Genomic DNA, 24845 nt, shown 5'->3' with positions numbered 1-24845 from the left:
ATTGTTTGATAAATAATATATGTGGTGCCCGCCCCCCACCCCCCGCTCGCCCTCCCCAGGACTCTGTGGGACCCTGCCATGCTGTCCTAGAGGCTCTCTCCGGGATCCTGCTATCCTGGGGCGATCTGCGCGCCACCGTAGTGGGCTTGTGGCCTAGTGCAGAGTGGGAGAGGAGGCGGCAGCTGCCAGGAGTGGAGGCCGGATCCAGCGGTCTGTGAAGCTGCCTAACACCAGTGAGATCGGAGGGGGCTGCGAGACATTAAAAGCGGCCCGGCAATTCCTGCAGGACGACGGGGGTGTAGCTGCGAGCCCCAGAGGTAGGTCAGCAAAACTGTACTGGTGAGGAGCCATGGCCTCGTGTACGCTGACAGCGGGGGCCTGTGATACCTGCCGCCCTCCTCTCTTCTCCCCTCATATTGCCCCACTTGATCGGAAATGCTCTGGGCGCCCCTTTGACAACCGGCTGAACTTGGTCCCCACCTGCCTCTAACCAGGCTGTGGTAGCTGCCACGAATACCACTGATGCCAAGAGGCTGACCGCGGGGGGCCAGGAATGTGGTAAAGGGGCCTGTCATGTGGGATGGGCAGTTAGGCCTTGCGCCACAGGAGGCCCCCCTCCTCCTGCATAGCTGATTTGTGCCCCCCCCCCCGGGAGCGGGGACATGTGGGCACATAATAATTGGACTGATTGGTGCCCTGCTGACGCCCCCATAACAGGACCGCTGCATATTGGATGGGACTTTGCTCCCTGGTGGTGATCATCAGAATACTGCGCAATCTTGAGGGGTGAGGTATACATGGAACTGATCTGCTGGTTGGCGCCCATTGCTACATTCCACTCTCCCCCAACTATTGAACTTTAGCTCTCCCGCCATCTCCGAAGCCTATGTTTGGCCATCAATTCTTTGGATGGTTGGGGCTTGGGACGCGAGAATCTTATACTGGATGGTGATTTTAATTGTCACTTATGTGCTAGTCCTCTAGATCCTGGTAATGTGAGTTCAAGATGAATGATTGAGGAGGGTCTCCACATGGCTCATACACCCGATGGCAGTGCTCCTAATACTTTTTTACATACTTGCTGGTAAACTCAATTAACCCCCACATTACCCCAGCATTCAAAGGGAGGGTTTATGCGTCAATTATAGATTATATTTTGTTTCAGCTCCTCTGTTGCTGTTTATCTCAAGTTTTAATATAATGCACAGCCCCTACGTGAATCATAATCCTTTGGTTTTATATATTGGGGATGTTAGGTGGAGGGCCAATCTAATACCAGCGATATAGGCTGTGCCCATCATCGTAGATCAGGGGAGAAGGCTAAAATGTTCTCTTGTGGACCCCAAGGGGTTTAACTTGTCGCTCTTTAGTGAGTGTTGACAGGAGATCTCCACATCTCTAGACCTGGGTGTCTCGGATGAGCGATTTTATAGGCATTCGCAGTGATCACACGGAAGGTCTCAACCCTACTTATGGTTCCAGTAACTAAGTCTAACTCTGACCGCCCTAGATGGTTTGACCAAGCCTGCTCGAACTGTCTTCACCTCCTGAAAGTCACTTTCAAACAGTCCCCTAGAGATAAGGAGATTGTTGTGAAATGTCGGAAAAACTAAAAGATGGCTCTTATGAATCGTTTACAAATGTTATGTAAGGCTGCTTGGGAGGACTTAGCCCAGGCGTACGAATTAAAAGATAACATTCTTTTTTGGAGAGTGATTAACAAGCCTTGTTTTACTAAGCCATCAGGTCGTGCTTTGTGCTATCATATCTCGGAACAGCAGTGGGTGGTTCACTTTAAGGGCGTATATAATGTAGGCCTCAAAGATGGTACGGTGGATCAAACACGCTTCATGGTGGGGAGAGCTAACGTGGTTCTTACCGTGGAGGAAGTTTCCCAAAGTATACCGGCCTTATCCTGTAACAAAGCTCCAGGCCCTGGCGGTATAACCCCGAACTATTTCGAGATAATATTGTTGTCTGGGGACCTGTCTTAACCTTGGTTTTAAATGTTACAATAAGGGAGGGGGCTCCTCTTTAATGGTCATCCGCCATCATTGTACCGATTTTCAAAAAGGTGGACAAGGATAATCCACAGTGCTACCGTCCAATATCGCTCATAGATGCTGTTAAAGTGCTGGGGAGGATTTTATGAAATTGGCTCTTATCGTGGGCAGACTTGAACAACATATTGTCAGAGATCCAATGTGGTTTTCGGCTGGGCAGGTCGACCACTGATCAGTGTGTCAGCCTATACCTACTTATAAACAAATACACTGTTGCCCAGTCCGGCTTGTTGCGTTTAGCATTTATGGACCTCACGTCAGCATTCAAAAGGGTAAATCGTAATAAGCTCTGGGATCTGCTACTATCGATAGGGATGGACCCAGAAATTGTTTCTGTCCTCTCGAATCTCCATGCCAGCACCTCAGCTGCAGTAAGGTACTCTCAGGGGTTGGAGCTTACCGAGTCTTTTGGCACTAGTAGGGGGGTTCGCCAGGGCTGCATATTCACACCTTTTTTGTACACCCTTTACATTAATGGGTTGGAACAAGTTTTGGTGTCAGCGCAGGTGGACTGCCCTAGGGTAGGTGCAAGACCATTGCCTGTTTTGTTCTATGCAGACGATGCGGTGCTTATGGCACGCACTGCAGTGGGTTTGCAGTCCTTGCTGGACAGTTTCACCACCTCTATGGATAGTTTGGACCTGGTTATTAATTTTTCCAAGTCATATGTTTTGGTAACTGGCCCTTGGCCCATACGCTCTAAAACCTTCAGGGTTGAGAAACACATTCTAGCCTTACCTGGGGGTATTATTTGATGCCAAGTTGAGCTGGAATCCCCTGGTGGAGGTCAATATCTGTGATTTGACAAAGACTACAGGTGCAGTTGCTAGCTGTGCCCAGAGGCTGGGCTTGTGGTCACCGGCTACCCTAATTAAACTTTATCAGTCTAAGTGCATCTCCAAGGTGTTATATGGAAGTGAAGTCTGGGGCCACAGGTGGGTGGAGAGGATTCAAGTAGCGGAAAACACCTTTAGAGGCAGATCTAGCGGGTGCCCCAAAGCATGCCAACATTCTCGATGCACGAGGAGCTGGGTCTCAGATACATTAGTGATCTTATAGCTCTTAGGCCTCTGCTTTGTTGGTTAACATATGCACTGGCGACGGCTAGCATATGTAAAGGCAACTTTAACTAGCCGAGGGAGGGTGGACATGTTTCATAATCATCATTTGTTATATCCTGTGGAGAAAAAACGGCTAACGGATCTATTCTTTGCACACGCCTCCATGTAACGTGAACAGCGGGAACTGGGAAACCCATGGTCGAGGGCATTTGTTACTAAAAACGGTGCAGGGCATGGAACCTTTTCTTTCGCAGTTATCTAACGATAGGGACAGATTTGTGGTGTCTCGATTTACCTTTAACTTGTTATGTCACCTGCTAGTCTCTCCGAGTAGCTGGGTCAGCCCTGGTGCATGAGAGCCCTGTGGCTGCGACAATGTGTCTCCACAGGATACCCTTCATTTTGTATTGCTGTGTAAATATTTCTGTGTTCCTAGGAATCATTTTCTTTAACCAATTCTGAAAGCCATGGAGTTTGCACAAGCCTGCCCGGCGCTTATGTTTTTACAACTACTTCCTAATGCATATGTTCTTGCTGCGGTCTCAGGTTTTTGCGTGCTGCTGTAAGATACAGTGGCTCCAGGCCCAATTAATGGGGTTAGGATCTCAAAGCTGTATCTTTCATCTGTACATTAATGCATTTCAATTATAAATTATTTTTAACGCTGTTATATGAATGTATTTATGGTCTTATGTTATTTTATGATTATATTTACAATTGAATAAAGGTTTTATGATGAGGTATGTATTTGACTGCCATCTAGAACAGCGGACTACTATTTGTGGTGTTTGCATTCATTTCCATTTTCTGAACTTTGCTGGTCTTCTATCACAGTGAGTAGTTGACATTTGAAGAACTTTTTTACACTACTTTAATATTACCATTGTTCTATGTTTCTGATTTGATTTGGGAAAAAATGGTAGCTCCCGGAACTGATACCCAAATATACTTATATGTAAATACAGAAACATGCAAAATATACTTAGGAACCAAACAAAAAATGCCATGAGGGTAGACAGGTTTGGAATATCAGGTCATAAAGAGTGTTACCTCCTGAATTCCTGCACTGTTTGCCTGCAATCCACGTATTTGATTATACGCTACAGCATGTGTGTTTCATGTATCGCCCGAAGCATGAGTATGCCCAGACGTGGGTCCTATGCTCACTGTGTCACTGGAGCCAAGCTATACCTGGCTGATGAGCCCATAACTAGGCCAAAACCGGTCCTGGGATGCTTGCGTTCCGGTTCAGAGAGGACTTGGCTTGGCCGCTCGGAATGGACTATTGCCATGAGGAGCAGGGTCAAGACTAATTTGCATATGGCTGGGTCCAAACTGAGGTGGCATGGTGAGCAAAAGAACGCTGGATTGGAGTGCTATCCTGAGCTAATGCCATAGTTAGACTTATTGCAAGAAACCGCCAATTATATTTTGTGTGTTTCATATCCAATACAGCACACCGCATTGGAAGAATGGAATCCTGGCTTCAGAAGTTCGCGTAGGACCCCCTTTACCACCTCAAAAGGTGATAAGTGGAGAGGATTGGGGTACCACCATCCCTTCAGGTGAGACAGAATAAGGCAAAGCATCTCCGTAATTCCATAACTGAAGGAGATGTTATTTCAATAATTTAAAAGCCCTCAAGTGTAAAAAAGCAGCAGAGGGAATAGGAAGCGGGTGAGAGGGTAAAGAGGGACCAGGATTAGTAGAGGGCTCCCCTATTATGCAATCCTTGATCAGATTGTACTAGGTAGACTGTTGGGTTGTAGGGTGGTGGCGTCACCTAACGGCCTCCTCCAAAATTAAATCTATCTCCATGTCATCGGAAATGCACCCTTTGAGTTCTGCTGCCACTTCTTTCTGCTCCTCTGTTCATTAAAACGTGCAACTCTCCATGTTTTTTGTTACTGCCCTCCACTTGCCTCTTCCTTAATGGGAAACATCCGTTACAACGCATGGTTTCCAATGCATGTTTTTACCCCGCATGGAATTACAAGAAATGGCTTGCTGTAGGGGGTATGAGGTGTTGGATTTAACTCCAACACCTTCCCTACTGTTCCACAGACTGGAGTTGGAATAGTAAATGATACTATTCCAAACTCCAGTGCACCCCCGACAGCAAGTCGTTGTAAAAACTTGCATTGTAACGGCATGTGGGGTAAAAGCATGCGTTGTAAAGTCACACAACCCTTCCTTAACTGCTAGTTGCTAATTAATCATCAGCAAGCAGCTCTGGGCCTGGTAACCGCAGCGTGGTCCAGCTAGGCTGTTGGACTACAGCCAGATGCCCGAGATTCACGGTGGGCCATCACACAGCCTCAACATTAAGGGGCTATCTGGTGGTAACGCTCAACGGGAGGGCCCAGTCCTCGGGTGGGATCCATGTCTGCTTGTGAAGCCATCAATCTCCTCGTCTGTGTTACTAAAACTGACAAACATGAACCGTGCAACTGGACCGTATAAATGTCTTCTGCCCAGGGTCAACAACACATCAGTCCCATCCAGCGATGGACTGGGACAGAAAAGAGGCCCAGGCACGAAAATGAAAATAGGCTCTTATTAGCTAATCAGTGAGCTAAAAAAGTGGCCCACATTTGAATATTGGGGTCGTTTTAAACTTCTCAATGCAAGCTTTATAAGTGTTTTGCAAGATAGGGGAGACGGCATGAATTATTGCTTGATGCAGGCAATTTGTATTGTAATATCAGGGAAATCAACAGTAAAAAAAGGTAGGAAACGGCCTACCAGACTATACAGGCCTGCAAACAGCCAAACAATGGCACACACACTTACCTGTCAGCCCAGCCCTTTGGCCACTGCCAGATTGCCCAATAGCTACTCACACAAAGAGAAGTAGGACTGAGAGATTTGCTTAAAGAGTTTTTTATGGCAAAGTCAATATGTTGGAAAAACTGCCCTCACCCACAAAATTGTGGCATGCTTCATCATTGGGCTGCTAAACACACCCCTCCGCAGACCAACGCATGGGGTGGAGCAATAGGGTGGGGAAAAACAATACAAATACAAAGAAGAGTAGGGAACAAGTAAAAATTAAGTGCAGAAAATCAGATGTTAAAACTAGCTCAGGGATATCCAATTCCCTATTTTATTCCCGTACTCCCTGGCCAAGATTAAAAAGGTATAGAAAACCAAAGAATGGAGGTGAACAGGGTAGATTATGAACCATTCACCCCTCCTCTCTGCATATGAGTCGACATTTTTCAGCTAGTTGTTGTGTCTTCCTCGGCTTTCATCAATACTACTAGATCCACGTAATCATACCCTCCTTTCCTACCTTTATAAGAGGATCGGGGACTAAACCTGTATTCACATATGGGTCATGTATTCACACTTTGGATAAAATCAAGTTTCAGAGCAGTTTGTGCTCCAAAAAGCGTAGGAGCGAGGGCGGCTCCCTGTAGTCACACATTCATCAAGGTGAGTTCACCTCTGTGACAATGTCTCTCCATACACTGTGAAGGTTTAGTGGAGGTCGAAGTAGGAGATTCCCCTCCTCCCCCTCTCTTGTGAGTGGTACAGATTGCCCAATAGGCCAGTTAGACCCTGGTTACATCTAAAACAGATGGCCTGTGACTGTGTGCCTGTTGGTAGGAGCCTTGGATTACAAAGCTAATTACTGTAATCCTAGAGTCAAGGATAGTTAAGAATGTACTAGATGGAGAAGACTACTTTACGACCTGAACGCTGTTCAGCCGTAAAGTACTCCTCGACTACACATACTTGCGAAGGTACCCTTTACTCAGGATATATACTCATTATTAGATTTTCAGATTTATATGCGGTATGTGCCATTTCATGAAGACTCTTACACATACTATCACCTGGACTGTGTGGGTGGAACAGAAGGGATGTATCTGATGAAACCTCTCTTCTATGTCCTTGATTGCTTGTTAATGACATGTATGTGTCTTCTTGGTCTTCCACAGCCGCAGTGAGGTCTTCCTTAGTCTGTTGGCCCATCTGCTCGTTTTCCACTAACGAATGGTCATTTGCATCCTGTTTATGCATTGGTTCATCATGGGTAGTGTTTGCAGAGAGCTGAAAAGTTGAGTCATTTGTTTTTTCTGCCTCATCCTCTGGCAAAACGAGGTTCACTTCCTGGGATTGTTCATTCTTCTGGTCAATGTCCCCACTGGAAAATGAGTTTTTTTCACTGCTAGTCTTTCGAGGAGCTTCACCTGTAACTGAAAACAGAAATGGATATTGAACACAATATTTACATTTTAAACATATTATTAGGTAAAATATTTCAGTACCAGTAAATGAGATACCACAAGAATGTATGAATAAATTCACACAGATATTCATAGTATGTAATGTTACTCTCTAAAGGGGAAAGGGGGATATTTTCAATACCATGCAGAAAATACAAAAAGAGAAGACTTATAATGCGACCATCATTGGGCCCCATGAGTCCATCGGTCGACCTCGACCCGAACTTTGAAACCACGGTTAGGTGTTAGGTGTATAGGGACCCCCCTATGTTTAACAATTTAGTGCTTCGGCGTATTTGTTGGTAGCAGCACGCCGCTGTCCATAGAGGGCAGGGATGTACCCAATGATGAAGCATGCCACCAAGGGGCAACCCGGGTGGGTGAGGGTTTTATGAAAAGAAGAAACATTTTCTTTTCTCTTGTCTTTTTTGTATTTTCTGCAGGGTGTGGAAAAAATCCCCCTTTAGAGGGTACCTCTCTTGATTATTGATATAGTGCTGTGGAGGAGAAGTTCCTACTCCAGCCTACCTCTACTCTGCCCCTTTTGCTTTTGATATGTAATGTTACTCTGCCAGGTGCTCTCTATACTGTTAGGATTTTCAATTATTTTATATAGTTACAAATATAAATACATTTAACATAATGTTAAATTTGTTTTTAAAATAGAACATATTTACTCTTCATTTTAAAGAGTTTAACAACCATTTGTAAATGTAAATATAATGTAACATTTTGTTATATAATTAAAGTTCTTAGAATTAATTTTTTACATCACTTTTAGTAGTTATTATTAAAAATATTATTTTTTTATTTATGGGGTATTTAAACTTCAGCAAAATATTTTTAATTTGGTGCATGAATCCAGAAAATAGCAGGAACACAACATACAGGTGAAAGAAACTGCCAGCAAAAATAAAAAGGCCCACACAATGCCAAAAAGGTATGAAGGAACTCCCATTCAAAAAAAGGAAGCACAGGCCAACGTCCTACTAAAGGGGAAACATAAAACAGGACAATTCTAGGTAGATGAGTTTCTTTGTAGGCACACCACAAGGGAGTGAAACCTGTTTTCTTTTAAGTAGGTAGGTATGGGCACATCTTATATGTATGGACTGGGGTGAGAAAGTAATTAAAAGGTAATGGTACCTTGCCTGCCAGCTGATGGAGACTACATAACAATAAGATTGTGTGGTCTGTCGCATATAAAGCCATAAAGTGTGGTACTCATGGTAGCAAACAGTTGCTCAGCTCTACGCTCTGTGCCCAGATGTGTACAGTAGAAGTTACATGGTGCATGACTTTCTGAGGTTTGAACTTCATTGTGGCATAAACTCTGAGGAATTACAATGCCACTGGAAACAGTCGCACTAGAGATGATCTTAATAAAGAGATCAACTAAGATGTTGAATATATTTTCTGCTATTAAATGGTCCTGGCTGTAATTTGTAAGGTTCCAATATTACATTATGGGAACCCCTAAACCTATTTGCTTTCGCTGCTCCTTGATTGTGACCTCCATTGAGGTGCTCAGTCAGGCTGACAAAGCAGAGAGAGAAAGATCCTATTGACAGAGAGTTCTACTTCTTTTTTTGAGAAAGAAAAGTAGAGGTATATATTACACTGTTTTAAAAGTGAGTAAAAAGGCTTAAGAATACACCATGCTGGGGCCCTCTAATTCTATAATAGGTTTAGATCTTGAAGACTTTCCTGAGTCCCTGATCAAGAAGAAGAGAAACGCTGTCCTCACTTGTACCATTCTACTCTGAACTTGAACACCCCTTTGACCAGTGAGTAGCATTACCTGATGTTGGTGCGCTGCCTACCTGCTATTACAGACACACAAGTCAGAAGCCGGCATGGTTTGGTGGCTGTGGAGGCCTTCACAAACTGAGGATCCAAAGACTGCTGTGGGGTCTCTTGGCAGCTGATTACCTGGCTGCTCTTAGCCTTGGCTGGTGACGTTTACGACAGTTTAATGATTCTCCAGTGGCTAAAAACGGAATCTCATAGATTTTCCTGTTTACATTTACTCCCAGTGATTAATATTGAATAGGTAAACTATTTTCCAGTTTCCCTTTATCATTTTTTTACCATTTTACTTCAGTTGTTTTTGACGTTGGCAGTGATGACACACGTATGCATTATTAATACTGTGCTTAACAATTAAACTCTCAAATTCACATGTGTATACTGACTTTGAGCTATTGCAGTTGAAACACATTTGCTGTGACCTGTCGGAGTGTGTGTTTCCTGGTTTATGCTAACTAGGCCTCAGTTAAGCCTCAACACCATCTTGTCCATAATGGATGTCACAACATAGACTTTATTTTCTGTTCATTCTGCTACATGGAGTCAAGCAAGATGTTGAGTTATTTATTTCTGAATGACCCTGTTTTCGAAGAGAGCCTGCTTGAGGGCCTAATCCACCATTTTCTCAAGGACCTTCCGCTTACGTGCGACATTGCATTCATTCAAATGGTTTACTGTTGTATATGTAACTAGTTTGTTTTGACAGCCCTGGATTACATAAGGCCAGAGTGCTGAATCAATATTCATGTAGTGGGTTAGTGCTAAGGTGGAAGGCTTATGTGACCTTTGGTATTTCTATGATTTTATTTGTTGAAAATGTAATTATTTTCTCACACAACTGTGACTTTGCAGTTCTAATGAAATACAAAAAAAGAAAAATATATGGAGAAAATGCCTATATAAACTCTTGAAATTGGGAGTGAACCAGAACTCTTGACAGACCATTCCGTGCTACTGGGGATGCTGCCCAATTTCTTACTGATTTTGCTGCACATTTGAGTCTTAGCCTACTATTTATTTTGCCTATTATTCTGCATTCTTCCTATTACTGAGTCTTCATGGCAATTATTTTATGCATTAAAATGAGATTTGCTACATTTGCACTGTATTGTATTGCTGAATCTTGTAATAAACCATGTTTTTCCTAAATTCCACTGTAGAACCCACTTTTGATCCAGTCCTTTCTTTACTGACTGTATTTTGAAATTATGTTTTGTACCTTGTCTCTGGGACACATTGCCTCTTGAAATTGGAATTAACACTGTCCTGATCTACCCAACTCCTGGCTGTGCTATTGAGCTGTAAAATTGTAGGAGCAGAGCACACCCACAGTAGCTAATACAATTTCCTATTTTATGAAGGTGATGTGGACTTTTAACCATAGTCCTTATTTCAGTATTTGATAACTGCACATCCAGTAACCCCTTTAAGGATTTGCCTTGAGCTTGGTACATGTACTAAAGTGTGAGACAATGATTTCTAAGTTTTAAAGGAGTTGGATGGTTTGTCGGTATGATGCCTTTTTGAGAATGCTGTTGTGAAAGTGTAGCGATAACACCTGAATATATTTAGCTGCTCTCCCCTCTCAAACTATCCACCGTTTAGGTTGATTGAGGCTAGGAGTAAGGAACCTCACAAAAGTCATGAAATGCAGCATTTGAGGTTGCCAAGCAACTGTAACTCCTTTCATAATGCACATCTGGTGATAGTATAAATTATATTATAAAAATACCTAATTGATTTCATGGATTGCCTCATATAGGACATCTTTAAATACATGATTCAGGCGTGCAGTCTTACACCCATACAAGAAATGCTCCATACACTCATAGTGACTCAGACATAATCTATATCCAAATGACAGTGGGTGAGACCTTGCATGGTGGTTCTCTGTTCAGCTGAGCTGGCACCAGACAGTGTGTGTATGTTTTCTTTGTGATCTTTGTAATGAAAGACAGGTCTGATTCAAGGATAAAACTAAGGGACTTTGTGTTCTAATGTCAATGACTACCGACCATGGAAAATACCTTAGATGTACTGAAACATTCTCATGTCTGAATGTAAATGCTGTGCCTTTATTGCCACTTTACTCCATAGGATACACAGGTTTGGTGTAGGTAACAATATTGAGGTCAACAAAATATTGCAAATATTGCATCCACTATTGGCCTTTCCATTACTGTTCAGAACTCTACATCCACTTACAATAGGTTTACCATGTGATGTATTAGTTAGGTGGATGTAGTGGTTGCAAAATATTTGTCATGCCATATAGTGACCGTTTACCCACAGGATGAATATCCACCCAGCATGGCACTCCTGAGGCTACAAAAACTTGAAGGTCAAAGTCAGAGGGAGGTAACTTACAGCAAAAGATTTAAAAACATCAACTACACTGACATTATTAAACAGCAACACATAACCCCTGTTATAAGGGACCTGTAAAATGCCGATCCCTACGCAACTCCCTGATGGCTCAAGGATCAGAATTCCGAGGAATGTAGATTTTTCCACACCCCTTAATCACCACGCATTGTTGGTATTTACCAAGTCCGGTGAATACCTCATGCTTCTTTGCCCTGTTTGCGATCGAGATCACAGCCAACATGAGGATAATGTTTTGACAAAGTCAACTTTTTAAAGCAGAAATCTACCCTTTTTAATTAAACAAGTGACAGCACAGTTGATATTTGGCTTGTCGAAGGGACGGGCACAAAACGAAAATCCGGCCCTATGGGCCACCAAGCTGAAAGGGGATGCTGAATAAAATCTGGCCAATGCAAATGAAATTCTGACTTCCATAAAAATTCTACCAAAGTGTCAATCTATCAGTTATAATAAATTATAAATTGTCTGTACCTGCTAATTGTATTACAAGCAAGTTATTTATCAATTATTTTGAAAACAAAAACACTATTTTAAAGAAATGTATAAGTAGCTTTTACAATGTTACTAAAACAAAATTAAGATGGATCAGAAAATATTTATAATTAAATTAAATTAGCAATAACATTTTATAAGTTTTTCAATAAATATCTAGGTTTTTTTGTATGTTTAAAACAGAATTCAAATATCTATTCTAACAATAACCACATTGTGCCACAGTTTTTTCAAAACCCCGAGTACCTACAATAATAGAAAAGCACATTTAAAGTGGGTTGGCAAACATGTATAAATACATTTTAACATTGTGCTCAACATTGTTTAATCTTCTAAAAGTTATGCATATTTTTGGCCCATGTTGTACAAAGAAAAGTACTGTCAACGAGAAGCAATTCTGTCAAAGAAATAAGTGCCCTCTCCAACAAAGGAGAATGAGGGAAGTCAAACATTCAACCTTTTCGCTTTGAAACAGTCATTTTTTTTTAGCTTCCTGATGATCTGTTCTAATTTGATATTGGTGATGTTCAAAGCCACTGTTCTTCTCTAGGATAGGTTTGGGTACTTAACCTAATAGCTCAAAATATGTTTTACAAATATTGTGCTGTGAATATATATGACTTACTTTTGTAGTAAAGGTTGTCTGACAGAGTACTGAAGACAAAAATATTGTGTGGGCAAAATATAATGTCAAAATTATTGAAGACTAAAATATCATGAAGTTCAGTGCAAATAGGGAAGTATGGATTTACTACACTTAACCCCACATCTACATACCTTGAAGATGTATATATCATCAAGGTACATAGAGATGGAGTTAAGTATAGTAAAATCTACCCATAGAAACTTACCTTACTTGAATTCAGAAATAAGCCAGGAATACTATAAAAGGAAGTCACAGCAATCAGATCCAATAGTGATTAACAATAAAGTTACATTTTACAAAAGCAGGAAAGCACAATATGTGCTACTTTTAAAATCTCTACAATAACTTATTAAAATCCTTGATCTATATGTAAACAAACGTGCCTGTTTTCCATTCTACTTCCCCTTACATTATTGTATCACATGTGTTTATACATTCTGCATCTGTCTAAAGGATAATTTTACAGTTTTTTAAGAATGTATCCATAACTAAAGCTTTCTTTGAGATAAGCCCTCTGACCTTTTAGCATTTGTCACAGTGGATTGTAAAAAATGTATAACAATTGTCACAGAGAAGTGATAACATGATTCTCAAAACATTTTAAAGAGCAGTACTTTCAAATTAACAGTGTAAAATGTGATAATACACTATTACTACACTCCGAGCACTCCGAGTTTAGTTTACATTGGTCTACAACCACATCTCACATACAACATTGATTTCAGTACACTGCACTGCATGTTTATTAAGTAAATTGATGTGTTCAGTACCTGATTCTGCTTTTGACAGGTTTTCTTGAGCTGCACATTTGAGTCTTATGTGAGACAAAAAGTGTTGGCACGTTTGAAACCATTTCATTTCCTCGTTCTTCCATCTCTCACAGGCTGTGTCCCAGATGTTTCCGTATGCAGCAAACGGAGTTCCCTGAGTGCTTGCCATGAAACCACTTCCACATGAAAAAGTAGTAATTTCTTCTTGCACATTTTCAAGATTTTGTTGGAGTATCTCTAGTTTATTATCTTTGCAGAGACTCAAAAAATGAGCAAACTCTATATTTGTCATCTCTGAATGCAATTGCTGCACCACTCTGAACACTGTGATTACTTCTGGACTAGCCTGATTCAATATTACACTTTGTCCAATTATCTCAGAAGAAGCCTTGCATGGAATTGCATCATCCTTTTCTTCATCTTTCAAAGACTCTTTTATCGCCACTTTTTCATGGAAGTTCATCAAACCCACAGGTAAGTTGTCATTGGTCAGTGTTAATGCATTGCTCTTGGGTAAGTCTTCTGTGTATGCCAGTTTAATGTCAGTGTCGATGAAAGCAGGTTCACTATGTACATCAGTACGTTCTCTCATTTGTTGGATATCATTGTCATCTTTCTTGTTCAACTGATTGTCAGATACCTCTGTTTCTGAACTTGTGCTAGAAACCTTTGCTTCCGTATTTTTTCTAAATAAATTGCCCAAAAATCCAGATGTGTCAGAAATTATGCTACCTATAATTCCCTTTTTTGAGACAGGTATTTGATGTCCTAAACTATGGAGTTCTAGCCTTTCTTGTGTTTCCCCATTACTTTCACTACCATCTATATTTTCTGAAGTACCTGTCATAATTTGATCATGTTGATGCCCGGGGTTGAAAACATCTCTTTGTTCACCATTTATCATTATAACATCAACTGCATGTAAACTTTCTAGATCTCGATCCATTTTCAATTCTTGTTCGCAACTAGGTAGTGAAGGATGATTTAAAATGTCACTTTCCTGAGCATCGGATATTGACTGTTCATGTAAGTCAGCAGATCTTATTGTGTCTGAATCAGAATCTTCGATCAGTCTTTGAGCATTTTCAAATCTTATGTCTTCCTGGGTGAAATGTTCTTTGTGTTGCAGGGAGGGCTGTCCACTAGTTTCCACTACAGCTAGTAAACTATCCTCAACAAATGTATCATAGTAAAGGCCATCCTCCTCCTTTGAATTATTGTTAGCTTGTTGAGGATGGAAATGCTCATTCTGGAGCTCTGGTGATATGTCGGGTTGTTCTAATACTTTTGTTTCAGTGGCGATAAAAATACTGTGGTCTAAGGCACGGTCCTCTGATTGAGGATCTGCTGTGTGTTGTTCCCTAGGACTACTATTGTCAATAAGAATTGAAAGGTCAAATGGGGGATACTTTGGTGCTTCTAGACACTCATCTGAGTACTTGTTAGCATCTTCCTTGTTGGGCATTTCCTGAGATGATCTCACATTGCTGTCTGAAAAGTCTTCTACAGACTCTCTACTAAAAACATCAACTCTTTCTGATATGATGCTTTCCATGTATTCATGGTGACTACAGTGTCCAAACTGTGGCTTATCTAAATCTGATGGAATACAAGTGTCCTTCATATGGCTGGTTTGCTTTTGAATCTCTTTTTCTTTAACACTGCATTTAATATACGATTTGATGCTAACATCAGATCTCTCAGTGGATGGCAAAAGGTCAAATATTGTGACCAAATCATTCATACTACTTTCTTTCTGAATGCTATCTTTGTTGAGGATTCCATCAGTATACTGTCTTTCAGTTTGTTTTTTCAATCTCAATTCTTCCTCTCCAAGAGCTGTTTCAAGTTCTATGTCAGGTTTTTGTGATTTATCGTCAACTAAGGTATCACCGAAATCCAAAATATCTCTAACTGCTGGATCCTCAAAATAATGCTCCTTTGCATTTGATTTCAAAAGATCTTCTTCTGGGATGCGTATGTTTTGCAATCCGTCTTCTACAAATGTCTCTAAAGATTGTATTACAAGTATTTCACCAGGATCCTGATTTAATACATCATCATGAATAGAAGGATGGGTGACATAATGGGAAGATTCCTGTGTTTGAAGTATGTCTACGAAGCTGGACTCTTCTGTAGTTGGTGCAGTCAAAATTGCTTCATTTAATTCTTCTGTACTTTCATTACCTTCCACATTTTCTGCTTTGGACTTCAGCAGGTCATCATTTGTCTCTAAAGCATTGGTGGAAGGATTAACACTGTAGTTTGATCTCTTCTTTTCATTATGAAATGCTTCTTCGATAAGTACTTCCTCATACATGTTTGTGGCTTGAGAAAATGTGCTGTTCAGTGATGAGCACTGGAGGGAATTGTCACTGTTGTTTATTAACAGTTCATTAGATTGCAAGGGAGAATCTGTAATTTCCTTAAAAACTACCATTTTATTTTCAATTACAGCATCTTCTTGCATAGCGAAATCTAGTTTGGGAATCTCCCCGAAAGAAGAAGTTGCAGCTGCAGATTCTTGATTTTTTGAGCTTTCATTATCGTTGAGTTTCTTATTCGAAGATACTTTTGCAGGAGTGTTATGTTGGGTAGCCAAGTCTTCAGCATTTGAAGAAGGGTGATGTTGCCGGTCATTTGAACCATAATCACCACCATTGACAACATTTCCCTGAGACACTCCCTGCCTTTCATTAATTCTAAGATTAGGCTCACTGAGATATAACGGTGTTAGGGTATCTATTGGCTTCCTGTCAACATATGCTTTATGTAAGACAGGGGATTCTAGAGGTATACTGGGAATAGAAACCACATCGTTTACTGCTGTGCTTTCCACTGTTTGTCTGTCACTATCTTTGTCAGTTTGGATGCCTACTACAAATGAGGAGTCCTTATATTTTGAAAGGTCAATATTATTAGGTGCAATCACGTGTAAATGGCTAACAGGTGGCATTTTCAAGCCATTTCCATTATGATTTTGTAAAAGTTTTCTTCCATTATCAAAGTGCAATTTTACTTCAGATACATCACCCAAGGTTTGCTTTTTGGTATAGCCCACAGATTTTGATGTAAAACTTTGGGCAATCCAAAAAGTCTTCAAATGATTTATAGATACAAGAGAAGGTAGCATTCCCACCTCACTCTGAACCTGCTCATTGTTTCCTTCTGTCTCAGTTGTGCCCATTCTATGGGAGTGCCCAACAGATGAGGATTGTGGAGCTTCAGCTGATTCCTCTTTGGTCTCAGTATTGATAGACTTCTGACCGGGACCTCGATCGGACGGGTGCCTGTGAAAACCAATGATGTTACCATACATATTTTCATACCAACCTGGTTTGTTCCATTTCCTTTGTGCTTCTTTAGTTAGTTCCTCCACTGCTGCTTGTTGTGTCACGTGACTTTCCAAAGATGTTTCATCATTGTAAACTTCTGTAGACTGCTCAGCGTAGGTAATGTCAATGGCTGATTCCGACTCATCTGCTCCTGCAGAGATCTTGAAATCCAAAATGTTTTCTAAATAGTTTGACAACAACTCAGATGTGGAAGGGTTATTTTCAGGTTTTTTAGACTCTTTTAGAAGTTGATCTGTCTGATCGTTCATTGTGTCTTCTATCACTGTACTTCCCATTTCAGCTGTGTCCTCACTGACTGGGTCTAAATCTGCTTCTCCTAGTGTTGACTTCAGAGGTACTTCTTTCATTTTCATGTTCGCTTCAGTTTGTTTCTCTTGCAAAATAGTGTTGTCTTTGTTACTTTCCTGGACGTTAAAAATCTTATCTATGCCCAATTTAAACCAACTAGGAGTCGGAAGCTCTTCAACCCCCTTTTTAAGTTCATATAGTTCTGATGAACTATTTTCTTTAGAAGCGCTGGCTTGATCTGAATACGATAATTCATTGTAGACACTGCCTGCCTCATCACTTTGCATTTTGCCTGCCTCTGACCCATCTATTTTTAGGTTTCTTTCATGATTTGTGCTAATATCAGGTTCTAATGAGTCTAAGATCAGGTTTGGTTCACTACTATCTGTCGGTTCTATGTTTTTGTCTTTTTGGTTTTCTTGTTTATTAATTGTTCCTTTGATTACCTGACCCAAGTTAAAAACATTATCAAAACCCAAGCTTAACCAGTTTGACCCAGAAGCTGCATTATCACTTTCCTTTTTTTCTTCCATTTCTGTGAAGGGGTCAGTTCCTATAGAAACTGCATAATTTCCTGAATCGCCATCCATGGTATTTTCTTGGTTTTCTGTTTCAGTTATCATGTGTTTTTCCTCTAATATGTGTTCTGTTTCCTTTTTCCCAAAAGGAAGATAGTCGCTGAAACCACTACCAAACCAACTGGATTCCTTTTCACCTCTGTCACCTGGGTTGATCTCATCGCTTAGTGCAATTTTTCTACTGTGGAATGAGGTCTCTTGTAAAGGATCTTCAGTAGGATCTAGTTCTTTCAATTCTTGTTTGCCACCCATACCAAGCCATCCAGTAAAGCTTGAAACACTCCATGCATCATTGATTGGTTCTTGCAAAATAGCTTCACCTATACTCCCAATGTCCTCTGTTTCTTCAATGGGATCATGTTCAGAATTCTTTGTAGCTACCCTTGAGCTTTCTGAGCTTTGTGATTTGTCCTGCGTGACTTCCTGGTTATAGCTTTCTGCAGTGGGATGAATTATTTCCTTCATTTGGAAGGACATACTTGAAGGCTTTAGAAGCTCACCTTCTGCCACTGTAAGATATGGCTCCATATCTGGGTACATATAGTCCATTTCCGGATCAGTATCGTGTAACACACTATCTTCATTTTCAAAAACATATTCCCCTCCATCAAGGCAAATGAAGTCTGTTTCCTAGAAAAATAAATGGTTTTTATTAATGGCAGTAATATGAGTGACTAATAAAAAATCATGATGCAACAGTAATTATAGATTCTTTTGGAACAAACTTAAGCAAAAATGTCATTGTCTGTTAGCTACCTATCATGGCAAAATGCAAACAGTTAAAGTGCAAACGCCTTGTTACAAGTTGCACACAGAGGTGTCCACATTCATGTGCTATGGAGTACATTAATGCTCCGAATAACTATAGGTGCCCCTGTGTTTCTGGACCCCGTTATCCCAGGTTCAGAAACACTAAATGATTCCTGGCAGGGCCTATGTCACCACCAGGCCCACAGTCGCCCGGATAAGGCTTCCCCTAGCATTGCCTTGTTTGCCCTCATAGCCCCAAATATGCAGGACATCTTCGATGGCCATCTACCACCTGCTAAAAGCAGGTGGTAAATGGTAGTGTTAATAGTTATCCATTATTTGACCTGTAATTTGGAATGAGATACAGAAAATGACCCATTTTACCAGGTCTGCATGTTTTCTTCCCATCCTGAGGTCAATGACTTGTAATGCCTATTATTTTGGTGAGGGATTAGCGACCAAAAGTGGAGATTCCAGCCCTGCAATATCTCTGCCTGTAATGAGTCCCAAAGTGCCCAGTTCTCCAGCCTTTGTCCAGTGGCTAGCATGGTGAATGTTTTGTCCACAGGCAGCTAATCACTGGTTCATGAGTATGTTGTGTACATTAAAGAGTAAGCATTATGAATGGTTTACATCTACATCAATAAATACAGTTTCTAAACTCCCTATGTTGCTGGGGATGCTCATGTCCTTGGTCCTGGATAATCCATTTACTTCAGTAAACATCTGCAGTTTCTCTATTGCATTTCTGGAAATACAAATGTTCATTCAGTGATCAATTCACCAACTTAGATGCTTCCTTTTGCACCGACTATATCGCTCCCCTATGTCAATGCATAAGATTGGCCTACTCGACCACGATAGGTGTGCTCCTGGCGCAAACTTTGCCCATCTGGCGTGGCTTTGCCCAAGGGTTTCTGCATTCTGGCAGGAGGTTTGCACCACCATTAGCGACATCACACTTGAACGCATTATCCCTGATCCACTGGTGTGTCTCCTGGGCTATGTTAAACACACATCAGATGCCAATCGCAAACTCACCACGATGCTCCTCGTCCTTGCTAAGCGCAGAGTGTCCATTCATTGGGTGCGTAGACCGATGCCCACGGTAAAAGCCTGGTTGGGTGACGCAGCCCATTGCCAGACACTGCTGGGCAATTCAGGGATCTGATGCCAGCAGCCAGCAGACCCCCGCACATATGGGCTCCTCTCATCTCCTACCTACAAGGCTTGACTGCCCTAGATGACGCCCCTTCGGTCTCCCCCAGAACTGACGTACCAAACACTTGGGATGATGTGTCGGCAACCATTGAGTCCACCCTTGTGTGCCCCCCCGCTGTGCCTTGATGGCCACCCTCCAGGGACTGAACTGTGCGGTTTGCTTCCTCTGGCTGGCCTTCCCCTTTTTAAGACAGGAATGGTGAACGTGGTGCAGATGGGACTACCTCTCTGTTGTAATAACATACCTGTCAATGAGGTGTAAATTTCTTTCAACACTGGCTTCCGTTTTCAACGTGCACCGCACATGTATATGCTGTTGGGACTGCGTCACTGTCGCCATACCAACTTACAAATTGGTAGGATATTTCTTTTAGTCCTCCATCCTCTTCTGACGGAGGTCTGTATCTGTCAATACACATGTGACTGTAATACTGCCGCAATGATAACTTGTCATGTATGGTGAGGTTTTTTTCAACAAAGCTTTTTGAAAAAAAAAATACTTAGTTGCTTCCTTTCTCTTGACAACTTTGGTGTGAATTCCAATTGAGCGAAACTGCTCATGTGGTGATTTTGCACTCTGAACGCACGATACCTTTTAACTGTCTTGTCTTTTTACAATGATGCAAAAGTTTATATGGGCAGGCTATGAAACTCTCACACCCAAAGCATTAATTAACAGAGATAGAAGTCCTGGACTTGGTCAGAGAGCAAGATGGTGGCCGTGTTAGGACGGCTGTTTTCTGCCCTCCTCCCTATCGGGCCTACCATATAGCTAATCAATCCTCAACAGTCTTTCTGGGTGATGAGAGCAGGGATTTGGCTTTGCTAGCCTTTCGCTAGCTGTGTGGTCATTTACAGCGAAAGGATCATCCCCGCTGCATCGTGTTTAGAGGCAGCTGGCCTAGCGAGCGGCTTGCTGTGCATCCACAACTGCAAGACACTGGGCAGAGCAGGGGTCGGCAATGCCTCCGAAAGCCAAAAACATACGGAGGTGTTGGAGAAGCAACGGGAATGGAGTCAGGTCTGCGTTGTTTGGATAAGCCTTCAGTGAAAAAGCCGGCAGAGAAACAGAGCTGGAAGACGGGAACCCATGGGTCTGCAAAAGCGATAGTTGCTGTGGGCTCTGCAGGCTCCATGGCGGATTTCTTTAAAAAGCCTACGCGACCTTTAGGTTCAAATACAGGCTCAACTACAGGCATGTGGTCAGCTAGCCCGGCTCCTGCTTCAGGTCTAGTGTGTTCTGCACGCCCCTCCTGAGTTTGAAGCTTAATGTCACTGGTGAAAACTCCTGGGAAGGGGGCATGGAGTCACCCTCTTCTCTAGAAAAACTAGAATTGTCGACGCAGTGCCCGGATGGACTAATTGAGCTAACCACTAAAGAAGGTATGGCTGCCCCAATTTCTGTAACAGGGGCGAATGTGCATGACAGGGAGGCTATACCTCGGAGCCCGGTAACAGAACCAGATGTAGATGGCAAGTTAACTGAGTACACCTTACGACTTTAGCAACTGTCCTCCAGCGCCGTTATTAAGGTGTGTGTGGACTCAAGGGATCATCTTTTTTCACTCTGGCTGGTCGAATGAGGAGAGCCAGGGATTAGCTGGAGGGCGCTCTAGGGTTAGCTCACTGGACAGCATGCTGAGTGATATAAGCAGTCAGGATGAGAGACAGGGGCCTCACATCTTGAGGCATCAACTGTACGGGCACAGTCAGGAAGAAAAAGACACTGCAGAAGGAGAGGCCTAAAGTGGAGGCAAAGGGGCATCTCTGGGATTACTCTGTTTTGCCCCGCCTAGAAGGGGATGCTTTGGAAGGGGATGCTTTGGAAGGGGAGAAGTCCACTCAGGAGGCTTTGGAGGCGGCATCGCTTAAGTCAATATATCAGAGCATAATCGCACACCACAAGGAAATGCACACAGAAAGCTGTGGAGCTCAGTCTGCATGCCGTAAGCTACAAGGTGCCATCCAATGGGTTGCCAAGACCTGCAACAAACCTTGGAAAGGATGGGGGAAGCCGAGAATAGGATTGTAACACTGTAGAGTGAGGCATTGGGGCATACGAAAGTGATTGAAAACCTGAAAGCTCAAATGGTCGATACCCAGTGAAAATTGGAAGACTTTGAAAAGAGACTCAGACAAAATAATCTTAGATTTCTGGGTATCCCCGAAGGACTGGAGGGAGAAGACGTCCGCAAATAAATAGTGGGGCTCTTCAGTGGAGCCTTCCTGGAACTATCTAACTGGGATTGGGACCAGGAGGTACAGCAGGCCCATAGAATCCCCTTTAGGCAGAGCCCCTGGGCTACGCAGGAAATAGCAAAACCCAGGGCAATATTGAGCTATCTTGACAATTTCTTGCTGCACCAGGCAGTGTCGGATCTGGCGCGCCCAGATTGAAAATGGTCAGCAGAGGGATGTACATTTTTTGATAGGCTGGATTTTTGTCAGTTTACGGTCTAACGAAGGTGGCGTCTGCATCAACTGACACAACCCTTCCAAGCTAAGGGAGCACAGGCCTATCTAATTAATCTGGTTGTGCTTAAAGTGGTCTGGTAAGATAAATTACATTTTTTTACATTAGAAATTACATTAGAAATTAAGGCGAAGGAGTTTTCTACGTTCAGGCTAAGGTATTCTAACCCAAAGATTCTAAGCTATAAATTCTGTTTTGATGGTGTTGGTGGTATTTCAGGCTGCTCTTAGTTATTTTCTTGAAGGAGTATTGATATACCCGGGCGGAGGTATGGTCATATTTATACATGCTATATGGAACTGGGGGCTGGGTTTTGCTTTATGGGCACTGGGCTTGTGGTTTCTCATTTATATCTGTGCTGGGGAGCAAGCTGATTACTGTTTGATGATTTGCAATTGGGTCTCGGTGTGAGCAAGGGGGGCAACACACCATCTGTGGATCTGGGTGGTCCAACTGCTTTCAGGAGTTGGCAGGGAAGGATTGAGGGTGGGGGGAGGGTTGGGGTGAGGATGATGGTGGGGCTTCTGGGGGAAAGGCAGGTCGGGGGCTAATGGTAACAAGCATTTGCAATGTAATAGGTCTCGCATTGACGCGAGTTAGAGCTATCGGCATTGCAAATAACAATGCCTCTCATTTTTGTTTTCTTTTTAAAAACATAAATAAAAGGCATTGTAATTTACAATGCCAATAGCTTAAACTCGCGTAACTGCGAGACCTATTGCATTGCAAATGTTTGTGTGCGGAGACTAATCCGATGCAGGGTGAAAGGTCACCGGTTCGGAAGGCATGTAAAACCAAGATCACTTACACCCTGTATCGGGGTAGCAAGCTCAGCTCGTGGCGACTTGTAGGCAATGGTTATCCCCTAAACAATAGAATGTTAATTGTGTAAACGGATAGTTCATTATTTAAAGGCGACGTATTTAAAAACTGGCAATGTCACAAAGGAAACTGAGAGATTAGTAGAGGGAACGTGTATCCCTTTGAAGTAATGAGTGTGAAAGGGCAGAAGGGTAAGGCATTCAGAGGAGCTGCTCCTGTGTCTCAGCGATAGAGCGCTTCATGCATGCCTTGTACTCAGTGAGTGAATTCCGCGATGGAGCGCTACATGCCGGCTTTGGGTCACTCAATGAATTCTGTGATGATCGGGCGCTTTCTGTATCTGGCACACTGAATGAATTCTGCATGGAGCGCTTTATACATGCCTTGGGCCCACTGAATGTATTCGGCGATGGAGCGCTGTATGCGTGCCTTGGTCTCTCTGAATGAATTCTGCAATTCAGCGCTACAAGCGCGCTTTGGGTTGACTTAATGAATTTTGCGATGGAGGTGTCAGATGCGTGTGGGGCTCGCTGAATGAATTCTGCAATGGAGCGCCTGAAGCGAACATTGGGATCCCCGCAATTACTTCTGCGATGGACCACTGCAACTGAGCTCTTCATCATCCATTGAGCTCATTGAAAGAATTCTGCGATGGAGCGCTTTCTTGCGGCTTTTGGCCTCACAGCACCTCCTGCGCGCCTAGGCATCGCTGAATGAATTCTGCGACAGAGCACGTCATGCGTGTGTTGTGTTCACTTTCTGAATTCTACGACAGAGCGCTTATTGCGCACCTTGGGCTCACTGAATGAATTCTGTGAGGGAGCACTTCAAGGAAGCATTGCGTTCACTGAATATAATATGAGATTAAGCTCTTTATGCGGGCATAGGATTTACTGAATGAATTATTAGATGAAGCGCTTTATACGTGTGTTGGACGCACTGAATTCATTCTCCGATCGACGGCTTCATACACGCTTTGGGCTCACTGAATGAATTCTGAGAGATGGCATGGTCATGCTCACTGAATTAATTCTGAGATGTAGCGCTTCGTGCTCGCTTTGGGTTTGCAAAATAAATTCTACCACGGACCTCTTCGGTGCGCCTTGGGTTTACTAAAAGAATTCTGCGAAGGAGCGCTCCCTGTGCATGTTGGCCTCAGTGAATTTATTCTGTGGAGGAGCGCTTTAAGTGAGCCTTGGGCTCAGTAAATGAGTTTTGCGACAAACCGCTTTATGCTCTTTTTGTTGGGCTCACAGTGCTTCATGAGCGCACTTGGCTCACTGAATGCATTCTGAGATGAAGCGCTTCATGCGCGCCTACAGCGCTTTGACGCGTGTGGGGCTCACTGAATGAATTCCCGCGTTCGGGGCCAGGAGCGAGGCCCGGCGTCGCCGCAGTAGCGGTGTGTGCCCTGCATCCCGGATGCCGCCCTCTCCAGCCGGCCAGATTACCGTTCAAGGTTGGAGCAGCCACCTTCCCTCCACCCGACTTCTAATTACACCACTCTCCCGGAAGGCATTATACGGGGCACGTCAGCGATAAGGACAGGGCACGGACAGGAGCACACGGGGCAGGGGTAACATTTCAGGAACAACGCACAGGCTGCCGGGTGTGTGCATAGAGCGGATGGCAAACTTCCACCGAGTGCATGATCGGTATTCTGCAGGAGTCGCCTGGCGCCATGCACCGGTGAGTGCACACGGGCATGAGCGCGGCAGAGTCAAGAGAGGGGTGAGGGGGGCACAGCCATGCCACTCTCTCCGGCCTCCAGCACGCTGCCTCCTCCCACCACATCCACAGCATCTCTCAGCTCCTCTTCCCCAGAAAGTCAGATCTGTCCTTTGGCATTTCGTCTCCTTCGCACATCACCACCTCGCATCTGTCTCCTCTGAA

General features: G+C 42.9%; 1 protein-coding gene across 6 annotated transcripts in view; it reads right to left on the bottom strand.

The window, feature by feature from the left end:
- MIA2 (MIA SH3 domain ER export factor 2) overlaps window positions 1–24845 on the bottom strand; it is a 635554-nt gene that overhangs the window by 567290 nt on the left and 43419 nt on the right. For 2 of the 6 annotated variants that reach the window (XM_085626930.1, XM_085626931.1), the window contains exons 4-5: window positions 13465–18316; window positions 6967–7329 (exon numbers count right to left, since the gene is read on the bottom strand). In XM_085626930.1, the coding sequence (XP_085483056.1) occupies window positions 6967–7329; window positions 13465–18316 (5215 nt within the window). Of the gene's footprint in view, window positions 1–6954; window positions 7330–13464; window positions 18317–24845 lie in introns of all 6 variants that reach the window. The other 4 variants (XM_085626933.1, XM_085626934.1, XM_085626929.1 and 1 more) reach the window with 3 other exon arrangements.

Source organism: Triturus cristatus, chromosome 9 (assembly GCF_964204655.1).
Source record: "Triturus cristatus chromosome 9, aTriCri1.1, whole genome shotgun sequence".
NCBI lineage: Eukaryota > Metazoa > Chordata > Amphibia > Caudata > Salamandridae > Triturus > Triturus cristatus.
The sequence above is the reverse complement of the archived record's forward strand: the minus strand, read 5'-3'. Positions and strand labels throughout refer to the sequence as shown.